This window comes from Poecile atricapillus, chromosome 24, assembly GCF_030490865.1.
Source record: "Poecile atricapillus isolate bPoeAtr1 chromosome 24, bPoeAtr1.hap1, whole genome shotgun sequence".
NCBI lineage: Eukaryota > Metazoa > Chordata > Aves > Passeriformes > Paridae > Poecile > Poecile atricapillus.
In genome coordinates this window covers 6,387,882-6,404,077 of record NC_081272.1, presented here as the reverse complement: position 1 = coordinate 6,404,077, position 16,196 = coordinate 6,387,882, and the positions used below count along the sequence as shown (strand labels likewise).

Genomic DNA, 16,196 nt, shown 5'->3' with positions numbered 1-16,196 from the left:
CCAGCACTTATTCACTTTAGATCTTCCTGCAGGTGATGGAGAAAGTGCTGTGTATTCACTTGTTTATTTAAAAAAAAAAGTCTATTAAAACCCTGCACCTCTGGGACTGCCTTTGAAAGGAGTGTGATGTGACTCCAGCAGAGAAGTGATCAGCCTGCAATAATTTAGATGTTCCTGTTGCTATGGATACTTTCTTTAAGTGAAGCATACCATTATCATTTAAATTTCCAGTAACTCACCAAAAAAAAAAAAAAAGGGAAAGACAGCACGTTAAAAGTAATAAAAAATGCCAGAGACGCAATTGTTTTATTCCTTGCTGTCAGTTGTGCTGGAGAAGTGACAGAATTTGCCACGTTGGAGCAGATTTAGGACTTTTACACAATTTATTCCATTAATTCGACCTGGGGGTGGTGGCTGGGATCCAGGCAGTGGCCCAGTGACACTGGGAGGTGACAGTGGGAGCAGGGATGTGACACTGGGAGTGAGGAGGTGACACTGGGAGTGAGGATGTGACACTGGGAGTGAGGATGTGACACTGGGAGCACTGGGAGTGGCCCAGTGACACTGGGAGGTGACAGTGGGAGAGGGGAGGTGACACTGGGAGTGAGGATGTCACACTGGGAGTGAGGATGTCACACTGGGAGAGGGGAGGTGACACTGGGAGTGGCCCTGTGACACTGGGATGTGACACTGGGATGTGACACTGGGAGCTGGGAGGTGACACTGGGAGCACTGGGAGGTGACACTGGGAGCACTGGGAGTGGTTCAGTGACACTGGGATGTGACACTGGGAGTGAGGGTGTGACACTGGGATGTGACACTGGGAGCACTGGGATGTGACACTGGGAGCACTGGGAGGTGACACTGGGAGGTGACACTGGGAGCACTGGGAGGTGACACTGGGAGCACTGGGAGCACTGGGAGGTGGCACTGGGAGCACTGGGAGCACTGGGAGGTGACACTGGGAGCACTGGGAGGTGACACTGGGAGCACTGGGAGCACTGGGAGGTGACACTGGGAGCACTGGGAAGGAGGAGGGCTCGGAGCTCACCCAAGCCGTGCCCAGCAGCGCCTTTGGGGCCGTTCCAGCAGCACCAGCGCAGGCAGATGGAAACACAGAGACACAAAAAGCTGCAAAGAATCCTCAGGCAGGATTTGAAACCAAAAACTTGGCCTGGAGAGGGATGGGAGCAGCTGAGACAGAAACTGTGGCTGGCAGGGAACGTCAGGAGGAGTCTGCTGTGGAGGCTGCAGTGTTTGCTGAGGAAGGAATTGCTGATGGTGAGGGCTGGAAAGGTGGAAAAAAAAAAAAACCTCTTGGAGGCAGAAAGTGAGAGATGTGGAGTTTGCAGTGTCTGGTTAGGAGGGAGAGGAAGGAGAATCCCCCGTGCTCTGAAACTGTGCTGGTGAAAGTTTGGGACAAACGAGGGGTTTGGGGAATAATTTGGTGTTTAAATGCTGCTTTTGTCACCTGCTGGCTCCATCCCAGCAAGGCTCTTCCCACCCCTCTCCCTCAGCCAGGACTGGAGTCTTGCCCTGAGCTCTGTGGCCTTTAAAGCTGAGCTTTTCAAATCCATCTTTTCCCTCCTCACCTCTCTGGTGGTACAGAGGGAAGGGGTGGCACAGAAAGCCAAAGGGATTTCTCCAGGATTTTCTCCTGCAGGATCTTTGAGCAGCCAGAGCTCTGCTGGGCTCTCTCCATCCACAGGGAAACTGCACAAATTCAGCTGCCCCCAGATAAAAGCCCTTTGTGACTCAGAACTGCCAGTGGAGAGGTTTGGGGAGGTTTGATGTCACTCTTTATGTTCAGGTGAGCCTGGAGCACCGACCTTCCTCTTCTCCCCCTTCACCATCCTCACCTGGAGGCCACAGCAGCACCCAGGGCCAGGAGCTGCATCCCCCTGTGCATCCCCTGGGAGCAGAGCCCAGCTCCAGCTCTCCTGGAATCGCCTCCCCAGGACAATCCTGATCTCATCCTGCCATCAACCAGGGCCAGGCAGAGCCCAACCACCCACAGACACAAATTAAGGAAAATAATTGCCTTTAATGCCACAGATTAAAGGGAAAATAAAGTCACCCAGCACAGAGGCTCCAAAAACCGGCAGAGTTTTTATTCCCCTCAGTACAGAATATTCTTTACAGCATAAAAAAAAAAAACCAAACCCCACTCTAGACACGCACAGATAGTGTTGTGGATTTCAGGATCTGCTGCTGGAACCTCTAGGAAAGGAGAGAGGGCAATGCACAGAGAAACCCTCACACCCCATCCCAGTTTCCTGCAAGATCAGAGCTCCCTGGGGGCTACAACCACTGCTGGGCTCCTGCAGCACGAGCTCTGCTGGCTCCTGCCAGCCCAGGAGGCTGCTGCTGCACTCAGCATCCAGGGAATCCTGGGCACAGCCATCCTGAGATGGAAAACTGCTTTAAAACTGCTTAAAACTGCTTTAAACTGCTTTAAAACTGCTTTAAAACTGCTTTAAAACTGCTTCAAAACTGCTTTAAAACTGCTTAAAACTGCTTTAAAATGCTTTAAACTGCTTTAAAACTGCTTTAAAACTGCTTTAAACTGCTTCAAAACTGCTTCAAAACTGCTTCAAAACTGCTTTAAAACTGCTTCAAAACTGCTTCAAAACTGCTTCAAAACTGCTTCAAAACTGCTTCAAAACTGCTTTAAAACTGCTTCAAAACTGCTTTAAACACCATTTTGCAGGATCCACAGAGCACAGATGAGTCAGCTCCACGAGTCCTCCACACCTTCTCACACACTCACGCTTGGGTGGGGGAAAAAACCAGATTTCAAATCTTGGTCAGAGTCACTGGGCTGCTTCCTAATGAATTCTTACAGCTGACAGAGAGGGCTTTTTTCCCTCCCTGAGAGCAGTTTTAAGGGAGTTCTAAAAGAGCTATCTGGGGGAACGAATTAGTGCTTCAAACCCAAGTTACAAATCTATAAAACAGATTAGTACACTTCATGTAAGGCCACAAACACTGCGAGGTGTCAGCGCGACTCTTTAGGATCATTAAACTTAAGCTTTTAATTAGCATAAGCTTTACACCTCCACTGCTGATTTTCAGTTCCAGGGGTAGATGGAGCTTCCTGAGCCCCCTGGGAGCTGTCAGGGAGAAGAGGTGGGCACAGCCAGGTATCGCTCCTGCCCGATCCAACCCCATCCTCTCAGCAACAACCCCGCAGCTCGAGGCAGGAACAAGTCCTGGATGGCCAAACCCAGCGGCTCAGGCTGGGAACATGGGATCTGTGGCCCTCCCAAGCTGCCCTTCCCAGCAGAATTCAGCAGAACAAATCCTTCCTCCCTGCTGGTTTTGCTTTTTAAAGGTGTGAGGGAGCTTTAGGATCCGGAGTCGCGCCGGAGGTGAGGGCTCAGCTCGGAGCCAGAGCTGCAGCATGGCCAGGGTGGGCTCTTTTTGGGTAAAATTGCTTCTGAAGAGAAGCTCCAGGCACTGCTTACCTTGACAATTCGGACCATTGCTTTCAGTTCAAGTTTTTAAAGTGCAAAACTTCGTAGAGTCTTTGGGTTAAAAAGCATCAATTCCCACAGGGAGCCACAGAGCGACTGGCAGCCGTGAGAGTGCCCCAGACACTCACACAAAAGCTCCAGCTCTGCTCCCTCTTTGATTTCACACTGGCAGCAGCTGCTGCAAATCCCCTCCTGCCCAGGCAGGTGATGTGTTGCTCCAGAGCCCTGGATTACGTCCCAGCCCTTGGGTGGGGGATGCTCAGAGGGGCTCTGGGGGTGCCTGGGCTGTTTGCAGGAGGAGCAGGCGCTGCTGCAGCTCCCCCCTGGTTCTCCCCACACCTCCCAGCAGCACCTGTAAACTGTGAAGAAATACCTCCCAGGGCATCTCGTGCTTTCCCTAAGAGCAAGGTATAAAAATCCGTGTTAGGTTTCTGAAGCTTTGGTCTAAGCTGGGCTGTGACATCCTCTGAGCTGCTCCAGAGCCCTTGGAAGGTTCCCTGCTGCCAGCAGGATCCAGGCCACGGCCTCGGGGGGCTTCTCCTCTCTCAGAACATGAACAGATCGTCCTTCTCTGCCGTGCCGGGGTCCATTTTGTTCCAGTCCACAGGGGACAGAGTCTCTGCACTCTGGATGTCCTGAGCAGTCAGCCCCGTGTCCAGGACCTGGGGGTTTGTCCTGGACTGGGCCAGCCTGGGGGGGACACAGAAACACCGAGTGAAACGCGGTCCCTGCTGCGCCCCAGCGCTGCCCTCCCCACCCCAAACCCCCCCAGCGCCTCGGGAACGCTCAGGAAGGGCCAAAAGGCAACGGGGGGAGCTGGCACAGGACACCCACAGCACTCCCCAGCCTGCTGCAGCCTTGCTGCTGCCACAGGACACCCACAGCACTCCCCAGCCTGCTGCAGCCTTGCTGCTGCCTTCTCCCAGCATTTCCCCTGCAGGCACAACGGGAATGTGCAAGGCAGCGCTCTCCTCCCCAGAGCCAGCCCCAGAACAGGGACTGTCCCTGCCTCAGGACAGCCCCAGCTGATGTTCAGCAGCCCCAGCTGATGTTCAGCAGCCCCAGCTGATGTTCAACAGCCCCAGCTGATGTTTAACAGCCCCAGCTGATGTTCAGCAGCCCCAGCTGATATTCAGCAGCCCCAGCTGATGTTCAGCAGCCCCAGCTGATGTTCAGCAGCCCCAGCTGATGTTTAACAGCCCCAGCTGATGTTCAACAGCCCCAGCTGATATTCAGCAGCCCCAGCTGATATTCAGCAGCCCCAGCTGATATTCAGCAGCCCCAGGATCAGCATTTTCATCCCAGATGTCACACAAAGCCCGAGCAGCCCGGGGTTGTTGCTGTGTGAGAATCCTGCAGAGTCACTCAGACATTTGGGGTTTCGTCCAGGGGGAGGCACAAAGTCAAAAAGAGCCTGAGAAAAGGCCCAGTTTTGGATAAAGAAGAGAAAGGTGCAGCTGTGATGATGTGGCAGGGATGGATGTGGGAGCAGCCCAAACTCTGAGTCAGCAGGGGCTGAGGGTGGTGGAGCAGAGCAGAACAAAGCCCCAAAGCAGCCCCAAAGCAGCCCCAGTGGGGCAGGGAGAACAGAGCAGGGCAGAAATCAGCCCCTGGGACGAGGCTGTGGGGAAGGGGAAGCTGTAAAATCATCCCTGGGACCCCAAGGGCTGAGCAGGAACTGCTGCAAACCCTTCTCCTGCCTCACTCCCTCCTCCAGCACCTCCCAGCCCCAGGGGGAGGAAGAGGAGGAGGAAGAGGAGGATGGGACCCACGTAAACCACACCAACCCTGCCAGGAAAACCCACCCGAAAGGAAATGGGTTTGTTTGGCTTTGCTCAGCAGTACAGGCAGGGAAGCCTTCAATTTGGAGTGGAAAAAGGAATAAACCCCAGGAATAAACACCACACCCCCTGAATTTCTGGGCTGGGGAAGAGCAAAGCCACCAGTGCCAGAAGCTGGGACCAGCAGCCTGAAAAAGCCTCGGTGAGTGGGAGCAGACACAGCAACTGCTCGGGGAATTAAATTCCCTATCACACACAGCCTCTCTCCGTCCTTAAAAGGTTGTCAAAATATTTGGCTTATCAGGCAGCCTTAAAGCCTATCTTTCAATTACCAGCCCAGGCACTGATGGGGCAGCTGCCTAGGTCAGATCACGGCCCTGATTAGATTAAGGAGCATTATTAAAAGCTCAGCCACCAGCCAAGTCTCTGGGGCTGCTCCCCGTGCTGAACTCGTGAAGAGAGTTATGAGAATTACCTTGAAAACGCCTCGTCGAGACCATCATCCATTTCCTTTGTTAAGAGATAAAAAGAGAGACAAGTAGTTGCTAAGAGAACTGCACAAAAGTGTGTTTAGAGATCTTGGCTCTGCGCTCAGACAGAAAAATATCGGTGCCTGTTGGCTTCAGTGGGCTCCTCTGCAATCTGCCTCCTCTCCAGGGGAAAGGGTGAACTCCAGGCTCAGCCCCTTCCCTCCATCCCTGCTCCCAGGAGAGGGAGATCCAGCAGTCCCTGGGGCTTTTCTGCACCAGGATCACGGAGGGCAGCCCTGCACTGGCACAGCAGGGACAGTAAAAGCAGCTCTGGGCCCCTGTAGCTCTGCTCTGCTCCCAGGAAAACCCTGGAGCTCCTTGGGAGAAAGGTTTTCCATGCTCTGTGCGAGGGCTGCTCCCAAAATCCTGTGATGCACTTACAGACCTAATGCAATTAATAAATAAAGTATGAAAACTCTGTAAGCAGGGAAGGATTGGAGATTGCTGATAAGCCCCCAGGATTTGATTTATCCTTAGAGCTGATCTTCAGGTTTAACCCAAAACCTCAGGCTCAAGGAATGGGCTCCAGGCAAAGGCAATCCCTTCATTCCTCATCCTGCAATTCCCCAAAACCCAGCAGGCAGGGGGGCAAAGGCAATCCCTTCATTCCTCATCCTGCAATTCCCCAAAACCCAGCAGGCAGGGGGGCAAAGGCAATCCCTTCATTCCTCATCCTGCAATTCCCCAAAACCCAGCAGGCAGGGGGGCTCCAGAGAATTGGAGCTTCATGGGTTTGTGGTCAGAGAACCATGGAATGGTTTGGGTGGGAAACCTTAAATCCCACCTCCAGTGCTGCAGCCTGGCCTTGGGCACTACCAGGGATCCAGGGGCAGCCAAATCCTCTCTGGGCACCCTGTGCCAGGGCCTGCCCACCCTCCCAGAGAGGAATTCCTTCCCAAAATCCCAGCCAGCCCCACCCTCTTCCAGCCTGAAGAGCAGCAGGCTATGGAGAGGCTCCCTGGTGGATGCACACCCAGGGCTGCATCATCACTCTTCCATCAGAGACTCATGAAATAATTCAGCCACAGGACTGAGGACGTTTCCAAGAAGCCATCCAAGCTCCCACAGACACCAACAGGAGCAGGGAGAAATAAGACTAACAATGAACATAAATATAAGCGGGTTTTAGTGAGCAGTAAACAAAAGCCATCAGCCTAATGATTTCTGCCCCTGAACAGAGCAGTTAGTTGCTCTCCCAATTAAGTGACAAACCACTGAGAAATGCTGCTCCAGAAGAAGGAATATTCAATTACCTGCCAGCAGCATTTTTCACATTTGTGAGTTTATCCCCCGAGCCCAGAAGGGGCAGCAGGCCCTGAACACTCATGGATCACCTCTGGGAACACCCCTGAGCGGCTCAGGCATCCCCCAGCCCCCAGTTTGTCCCAGTTTGTGCCCTGGGAGGGGAGCAGGGGCGCTCCTGGCCGTGCCTTACCCACAGCACGTTGTTGTTGTCCGAGGGGCCGGGCCCGAAGCTGCTGTTGTCCAGCTGTGGTGACTCCGTGCTGCTGCCCAGGGGGGACCTGGCAGGAGCCTCCAAATCCAGCAAATTCCCCGTGGCTGCTGCTGTGGGGAGAGCACAGAGGGGATCAGGGGAGAGCAGCACACACAGGCAAACCTTCCCTGCAGGAATCCCTTCCCTGCAGGAACCCCTTCCCTCCAGGAACCCCTTCCCTGCAGGAGCAGAATCCAAGGGCAGCAGCAAATTCCTTTTGGGGACCCCAAATCTGAGCCCTGAGGGGCTGTGGCTTGTCCAGCACATCCAGGTCAGGCACCTGAGGACTCCCAAGGGGGATTCAGGGCAGGCTCATCCCTCCTTTGGGATCCATCCTCCCTTGGGAAGGCTCCTGGGTGCCCACTCAGGGTCAGTGTCAGCTGGGCCCACAAAGCTGAACCGGTGTTTTATAGGGCTGAGGGCAATAAAACAAATCAATTTCACCCCCTGGGTGAAGTTCAGCCCTTGGGGAGCCTCAAGCCCTCCCCAGCAGCCTGCCCTGGGGTGGGAGCTGGAGCATCCCAGCTCTGGGAGGTGCTGGAGCTCATTCCATCAGCCATGGCAGCCCCAGGCTGGACTCATCCCAATGTGCCACCCTTTGGGAGAGATTCCTCCAGGCCTGAGCCTTCAGGAAGAAGCAGGATGTGCCAGCCTGGAAGGAAGCCCAGTTTAATGCTGTTTTTCTCCATGCCAAATCCTCTTATCTCCATGGCCAGCGTGGAGGGGGATGAGCCTTTTGTCCCACTTCTCCCGGTCCTGCACCTCAGAGGCAGCCAGGCCCTGAGCTGTGAGGGGATTTATGATTTAATTGTTTTATTTCACACACCTCCCCTTCCTTGGGGGCACCTGGATGTTCACCCCCCTCAGCCCAGGGCATGGTGAGCGTTTGGGGTGTGACACAGCCCCAAAAACCGAGTTTGGGACGTGCAGATCCAGGCTGAGCTCGTAAGGACAATTTGCCTGAGGCAGGAACAAACGGATTTGGGGTGGCAGCAGGGGATGTTTTAGGGCGAGAAGGAAGCACTCAGCTGGCAGCCAAGAACTCTGAAATGTTCTCCTGGCCTTCAGAACCCTCCCAGAACCTCCCTGGTTGGGGAAAATCCTTCAGGCTGTTCCCTGCCCTGTTCAGGGTAACCCCTCATCCCTCAGGGACAGTCCCCATCCCTCAGGGACACCCTCCTGTCCCTCAGGGACAATCCCCGTCCCTCAGGGACACCCTCCTGTCCCTCAGGGACAATCCCCGTCCCTCAGGGACACTCCCCTGTCCCTCAGGGACAGTCCCCATCCCTCAGGGACAATCCCCCATCCCTCAGGGACAATTCCCCATCCCTCAGGGACAATTCCCCATCCCTCAGGGACAATTCCCCATCCCTCAGGGACACTCTCCTGTCCCTCAGGGACACCCTCCTGTCCCTCAGGCCGTTCCCTGCCCTGCCCAGGACAGTCCCCAGGCTGTCCCCAAGCCCAGAGCAGGCTCTGCTGTGCTGCCTCACGTGTGACAGGACGGGCAGGAGCTTCTGAGCCGGGGCTGTTCGTCCCTTCTGCGTCCAGGATGGCCCTTTCCCGCTTCTCCTTCTCTGCAGAAGAAGGAAATCCCATCACTGCCTGCCAGATTTTAGGGAGGAGGGATGGGGACAGCTCTGCCAGGCCACCTGTGGCTGCTTTTATCACCTCGTGGGAGGTGAAAGCAAAAATCCCAACAGGCACCTCAGGGCCTCCAGCAGGGAGGGAGCGCAGCCAAAATCCGGCTGGACTTCCAAGGCTGCCAAAAGAAACCTGGAAATTTGGGAGGCAGGGGGGAAATGCACTGAGAAAGCTGGGAAAACACCAGAGCCACCCCCCGAGCTTCCACGTGAAGAGGGGAGCGAAACTCACCTTCCTTTGCTGCCTGCCAGAACTCGAAGGCGATTTTGAAGGCCTGGGCCACGGTGAGGGTGACAGCCTGAGCCTGCAGGGGAGCAGGGCAGGGGTGAAATCACTGAAATCTCTGTTTTAGCTGGCTGTGAGCCTGCAGCTGAGCACCCAACACTGCTGGGGCTGGCAGAGCCACCCAACACTGCTGGGGCACTGCAGGCTGGGCCAGGGAGGGGACAGGGCTGGCCCTGGGCTATCCCAGCCTGTCCTGGACTGTCCCTGGGCTGTCCCAGCCTGTCCTGGACTGTCCCAGCCCGTCCCAGCCTGTCCCTGGACTGTCCCAGCCTGTCCCTGGGCTGTCCTGGACTGTCCCAGCCTGTCCTGGGCTGTCCCAGCCTGTCCCAGCCTGTCCCTGGGCTGTCCCTGGGCTGTCCCAGCCTGTCCTGGACTGTCCCAGCCTGTCCTGGACTGTCCCAGCCTGTCCTGGACTGTCCCAGCCTGTCCCTGGGCTGTCCCAGCCTGTCCCTGGGCTGTCCCAGCCTGTCCCAGCCTGTCCCTGGACTGTCCCAGCCTGTCCTGGACTGTCCCAGCCCGTCCCAGCCTGTCCCTGGGCTGTCCCAGCACTGTCCCAGCCTGTCCTGGACTGTCCCAGCCTGTCCCTGGACTGTCCCTGGGCTATCCCAGCCTGTCCTGGACTGTCCCAGCCTGTCCTGGACTGTCCCAGCCTGTCCTGGACTGTCCCAGCCTGTCCCTGGGCTGTCCCAGCCTGTCCCTGGGCTGTCCCAGCCTGTCCTGGACTGTCCCAGCCTGTCCCAGCCTGTCCCTACCCTGGAGATGACGGATGGGGAGAGAGCAGCCTCTCAGAGCTGCTCCTCACACCTCAGCACGACCCAACCACCCCAGGCCCTTCCCTGCAGCTCCCTGAGGCCAGGAGCACCAACAGCTCCCAGGGATCAGCCCCAGAGCCCTGAGAGCTCGGGAGGGACAGCCTGGCACAGGCAGCAGGGTTTGTGCTGTGCCACCAGCCCTGCCCTGGCTGCAGGGCCAGAAATGCCAATTCCAGAGGAGCAGGCAGAGCTCAGGAGCAGCCCCAGCACCAGCAGGGCACAGGGAACGCTCCCAACACCCACAGCCTCCATCCTGAGCTTGGTTTCCCAAAGTGGGAGCAGAACAAAGCCAGAGCCAGGACTGGAACCAGCTGCCAGGGGCTGGGGGGACACAGGCAGGGCACAGCACCCCCCAAAAGCCAGGCAGGGGGGCAAGGAGACCCCCAGAGCCATCAGTGCCAATTAAGGCTGGCAAGCAGGAGAGCTCATTTGAATGTTGGAGCTATTTACATCCTTGATGGAAGTGCAAATGCTTTATGGCAAAAAAAAACTTAAATATGGTAATTAAGTATGAAACTCCTCACAGCTGTTTACAATTTAAGCTGTCACATCTGAATCAAGTTTAATAGACCCAGCTACTGCTGAGAATTACCCAGGAACTAAAATTATGGACTAATTATATGCCTGTGACTGGGAGCTGTGGTGCATCCAGGGACCCTGCCCTGGGGAGGGCTGGCTCCCAGCCTGGGAGTAGGGATCACCTCAGCAGCAGGACGCTCCTGCAAGTTACAGACCAGGAAAAAGGAAATTATTCCTAGTTTTTTGCCACAAAAAGCTTTGAAGAACTTTATTTGGAGGGGGATGCACTGAGCTGATGTAGCACTGAGATAATTCTTTTAGCACCAGGAAGATTTAAATTTTAATTTGCAGAGAGAGGCTTATCTTGGCCGTGCAAGGATGGGAGCACACGCCGAGGACAGGAGAGACAACTTGTAGCTCCCATTATTCTCTCCAAGGGGAAAAAAAATGAGCTGGGAGAGGCAGGGAATATTAACAGAGCTCCAGGCACAGGGATGCTCCTGAGGACCATGCACAGGGTGGGAATGGCCCTCACAGGGGATTTGGGACACCCTACTCCCCATGCAGGGGGCAGCAGGGAAGGATTTCTGGGGGCAGAGGGGTCTGAGCTGCCCTTGCTCTCCCCTGAAGCCCCTCCCTGGCACGGGGAGGGGGCTCAGTCCCAGCTCTGGCTCCACCAGGGCTCTCCTTGCCCCACCTCTCCCTCTCCTCACCAGGTCCCTTCCCATCCTGGAGCACTGGCTCGGCAGCAGGAGATGCCAGGAGGGTTCACAGCGAGAGCCAGACTCTGTCCCACACCTGAGTCCCCACTCTGAGCCCCATCCCCATCCCACAGCGGGGTCTCCTGAGCGGGTACACGGCCCCAGCTGCAAGGATCCCACCAAACCAAATCCCCCAGGGCTCAGGATGCTGCTCCCAGGGGAGTGGGGCAGGGAATGCTGCAGGGAGGGGCTTTGCAGGGGTTGGTGCAGCAGCCTGGGAGCTGTTCCTGTCCCTGTCCCTGTCCCCAGCCCCCTGCACTGACCATTTTGCGCTTGGTGCACAGGAAGGCGTGGCACTCCAGGTTCTCATTCAGCTGGTTCTGGGCGATGTAGGCGAACACTTTGTCGTGGCTCTTGTCTGCTGTGCAGTAGGAAATCCTGAGAGGCACAAAGACACGGCCCTGAGCTCTGGGGAGAGGCTCCAAACCCTCCTGGGGCTGCCAGGGCCGAGCAGGGAGCACAGGGAGGGCACAGGGAGGGCACCAGGCTTGGCACAACTCCCCCCCAGAGAGGAGGAGCTGGGCACTGAGAGAAGCCAGGGTGAGCTCTTCAAAGAGAAGAGAAGAGTTTCTTTCACCTTGAGGGACAGGACAGGTTAGAGAAAGGGAAGATTCCAGCACCTCACAAGTGCTCTGCCTTGCTCTGAAGGCTTTCCTTGGAGGATAAGGAAGGAGAAGGGAGCTGTTCTCAGCCTGGGATTTCATCTTCAGGTGCCCAGGACAGGCTCTGGGATTTGCAGCAGCAGCAGCAGCTCCTGAGCTCAGGGAAGGTGGGAGGGAGGCTCAGCCTCCTCACTGGAGCATCCCCAGCATCCCTGGGGCTCTCCCAGCCCCTGGGCAGGGCAGGCCTGACCCTGGAATGCCCAACCAGGCTCTGGAAGAGCAGCAGGCTGAGAGGTTTGGGGAGCTCAGGCTGTGCCTGAGGGCTCAGCTCCCTTCTGTGGTCCCTCAGCATCATCCCCCACCAGCTGGGAAGAGCTGGCAGCCAGCAAAGCCTCTCTCCTGACCAAACAGCTGCTAAAGCCAGAGAAAAGCCCAGGAAGAAGAGGGATTTTCAGCAGAAGTTCCTTCAGGCCCCATTTTGCCCCTCCAGCTCCTGCTCTTGCTGCCCCTGAGAGTTTGCAGAGAGAGGATTTCAAAAAGCCACATTCAAAGTTTATTTACACATAATTTCACCCACCTCCCTTCCCACACCCCTGCAGCAGCCAGGGCTGATGGAGAGCAGCCCAAAACCCACCTGTAAATGGAGATGTTCTCAATGAGCTCGTTGGTCCTGCTGTCGTTCAGCACGATCCCGCGGGGTGACACCTTCAGGGTCACTTTCTGCAGCTTCTTCCCACTTGCTTTTGCCTTTGGGAGGGAAAGAGGGAGGGGAAATCCCGGGATTTTAACGCTGGCACCTCCAAAGATGCACCCTGGTATCACCACGGGCTGGTTCTGCTGCCAGACAGAGCGTGGTTAACCCTTCCCTTCCCTGCAGCAGGGATTTGTGCTGGCAGGGACACATCCCACCCAGCACCTCCCCAGGGATGTCCCCAGGGATGTCCCCAGGGATGTCCCCAGGAGCTGTGCTGGGAGCAGGATGGGCCTGACCAACCCCAGTCCAGTGGTAAAGCACACCCTGGACAGGACATCAGCTTAAAACCAGACTTTCACAAGCTGCTTTCTCTTACTGATCAGCCTGGTGCCTTCAGCCTGCAGCTCGCTGCCCAAAATCATCCACATCCAGCAGATCCAGCACGCTCCAGGCTGGAATCCTCAGCCCCACCCCCGGGGCACCTCAAAGCCCTGCCCAGAGAGTCCAGCCCAGCCCCGGGGCTTTACTGAAGAGCTCCATTCCCAGAGGATCAGAGATGTGAAGGGCTCTGCCAGCAGCTCCCGTTCCATGGAGTAATTCCCTCCTTTCCCTGCTGGCCAGGAGAGGATCCAGCACTCCCCACCCCATTGAGCTTTATGGCACAGCTGGGGCTCTGCCTCATTCACTTTTACAAGGGCTTAAAGAAGCGTTAATTTTACCCAGAGAGAGCCTGGTGAGGCTCTGAGCTGGAAATGGGCTGGGAATCAGGGGGATGGCTGGGAATCCATCCCTCTGAGGTGACACTGGGACAGTGGCTGGGACCTGGAGCAAGCTGTCCCACTCCCTTCCCCTCTAACCCTCCCAAATCCTGGGAAGGAGAGCTCAGGACGGTGCTGGCCAGGCTCCAAGCGCTGTCCCTGCCCTGCTGAGGGGACCCAGCCCCGGGGCAGGCTGATTCCAGCAGGTCAGAGCCTCCTCACACACACCCTGGCTTATCACAGGGAGCCAGAGCCCAGCACACGCCAGCCTTCCCCATCCCACCTTCATCATCCCATGGGCTGATCCCAGGGGCTCCCCAGGAGCTGTCTGCACTTCCACCCACACCCCTGGAGGGGCTGGAGCTCCAAAATCCTGAACTCCTGGAGCTCCAAAATCCTGAACTCCTGGAGCTCCAAAATCCTGAGCCCCTGGAGCTCCAAAATCCTGAGCCCCTGGAGCTCCAAAATCCTGAGCCCCTGGAGCTCCAAAATCCTGAGCCCCTGGAGCTCCAAAATCCTGAACTCCTGGAGCTCCAAAATCCTGAGCCCCTGGAGCTCCAAAATCCTGAGCCCCTGGAGCTCCAAAATCCTGAACTCCTGGAGCTCCAAAATCCTGAGCCCCTGGAGCTGCAAAGTCCCGACACCCCTGGAGCTGCAAAGTCATGAAGTCCTGGAGCTGTAATCCTCACATCCCTGGAGCTGCAAAATCCTGAATTCCTGGAGCTGCAATCCCAAACCGCTGGAATTACACATCCCAGCTCCCCCCAGCTCTGCAACTCTTCCCCGTGGGATCCCCCCTCCGAGCAGGGCCAGCAGGGGACACTCACGGTGGCCACGATCCTTTTGACAGCGGCTGCAGAGAGCTCCTCTCCCTTGGGCTGCTCCACCAGGGTCATGCCCAGGTACTTGAGGCTGAAGAGCATCCCCTCCAGCAGCGTCTCCCGCGTGTCCGTCCAGTTCTCGGGCAGCTCTGGGGACACAAGGAAGGGCTGCATTCACTCAGAGCTGGGAGCAGGGGAGGCAGCAGCGCTTCAGCCACGAGCTGTTCACACGGGAGCCTCTCCCCAAATCCCAAAGCGTTTCCCAGCAGCCACATCCCTTCAGGAACCCCCAGGGAGAAGCGAGGGGAGCGCAGGGCTCGGTGCCACCCTGTGACCTGACCCTGCAAAGCATCGCCAGGAGGATAAACCGGGATTTGCTGCTAAAGCCGGGCGGGATCCAGGTGAGGTGAATCAGGCACCTGCAGCCCCTGAAAGCACCGGGGGACTCTTCCCTGCAGGGCTGGGGGACCGGGAGGAGGGCTCTAAACACGGGATAAGGGCGGCTGGAGAGGGGCAGGGGGTCCCCAGGGTGTGCAGGAGGGTGGGGGTCTCACCCCACACACCCGGAGAAGGGCAGGGGGTCCCCAGGGTGTGCAGGAGGGTGGGGGTCTCACCCCACACACCCGGAGAAGGGCAGGGGGTCCCCAGGGTGTGCAGGAGGGTGGGGGTCTCACCCCACACACCCGGAGAAGGGCAGGGGGTCCCCAGGGTGTGCAGGAGGGCGGGGGTCTCACCCCACACACCCGGAGAAGGGCAGGGGGTCCCCAGGGTGTGCAGGAGGGCGGGGGTCTCACCCCACACACCCGGAGAGGGGCAGGAAACAGCTCAGGACAGGTGCGATGCTGTGCTGGCCTGGCTGAAAACGGGGGGTGCCAGAGTTTCTAAAAGCCAGGTGTCACACTCAGGTGTCACACACCCCCACAGGTGTCACACACTGGTGTCACACACCCCTCCAGGTGTCACACAGCCCCTCACAGGTGTCACAACCCCTCCAGGTGTCACACACAGGTGTCACACACACCACCCCCGCTGTCCCCACGCCAGCCCCGCCCGTGTCCCGCTGCTGCCTGTCCCTAATCCCAGCTCTACCACGCCGGGCCAGCCTCATCGGCTCAGCGACAGCCACAAGTTGTCGCCTCGGGGGGTGCGGGGTGGCCCCCCCGGCCCCGGGTGGCCGCTCGCCACGGGGACATCGATCGAAGGCAGCAGCGGGACGAGGTCACCCAGTGCCCGCCGGGCTCCAGGGCTGGACAGGGGGACACGGGGACACGGGACAGGGGGACACGGGGACACGGGACAGGGAGACAGGGGGACACGGGGACAGGGGGACGGGGGACACATGGACACGGGGACAGGGGGACACATGGACACGGGACAGGGGGACACGGGGACACATGGACAGCCCCCACCCAGCCCCGGCCGAGGGGCGCGCACCGGGCTGGATGCGGCCAAAAGCGAAGCTAAAAGTGCCAAGAACCGCCAGGAGCGAGCCCTGAAGCGCAGCAAGGGGGGAGCGCAGGCGGCCGCAGGAAGGGGAGAGAGAGCGGACGGGGCAGAGCCGAGGGAAAAGAAGGCGCAAAGCGGGGAAAAGTGAGCGCGGGGGCCGGGAGCGGGCAGAGGCGGGCGGGATGAGGGGGAGAAGGGGCTGGGTCTCACTCTTGTGCCGCCCGCCGGCCCAGGACGGTTTGTGGACGCTGGGGCTCCTCAGCAGGGCCCGGCCCGCGGATTTGAGCGCGTCCATCCCGGCCCGGCCCGGCCCGGCCCCGCCGCAAACTTTCCTGAGGCGCCAGCGCTGACCGCGTCCGGGGGCGGGGCCATGCAAATGAGCCGTGACGTCACCGCGTCACGCCCTGCGCCACGCCCACCCCGAAGTTGTGAGGGGACCCTGAAACTCCGGCGGGATCAAAAACAGCCCAGAGGCGTCCCCAAAAAACCCTGAGGTTGTGAGGGGTCCTTAAACTCTGCCGGGATCAAAAACAGCCCAGAGGCGTCCCCAAAAAACCCTGAGGTTGTGAGGG

The 16,196-nt window shown here is 57.8% G+C and overlaps 1 protein-coding gene across 16 annotated transcripts; it reads right to left on the bottom strand.

Annotated features, from left to right (window-relative positions):
- Window positions 1–2,090: 2,090 nt before the first annotated feature.
- Window positions 2,091–15,995, bottom strand: LDLRAP1 (low density lipoprotein receptor adaptor protein 1). 16 transcript variants are annotated; one of them, XM_058856517.1, is made up of 11 exons: window positions 15,835–15,995; window positions 14,185–14,327; window positions 12,540–12,652; window positions 11,567–11,681; window positions 9,158–9,230; window positions 8,776–8,859; window positions 7,223–7,353; window positions 5,733–5,767; window positions 2,667–4,166; window positions 2,536–2,621; window positions 2,091–2,460 (listed from the first exon to the last, which is right to left on the bottom strand). In XM_058856517.1, the coding sequence occupies exons 1-9, from the start codon at window positions 15,917–15,919 to the stop codon at window positions 4,022–4,024; spliced, it is 924 nt and encodes a 307-aa protein (XP_058712500.1). In that variant the 5' UTR covers window positions 15,920–15,995; the 3' UTR covers window positions 2,091–2,460; window positions 2,536–2,621; window positions 2,667–4,021. The 16 variants fall into 16 exon arrangements, with proteins under 16 accessions (XP_058712500.1, XP_058712499.1, XP_058712502.1 ...); XM_058856516.1 differs by having other exon boundaries at window positions 2,091–2,471; window positions 2,590–2,610; XM_058856519.1 differs by having other exon boundaries at window positions 2,536–2,610; window positions 2,699–4,166.
- Between the last annotated feature and the right edge of the window lie 201 nt (window positions 15,996–16,196).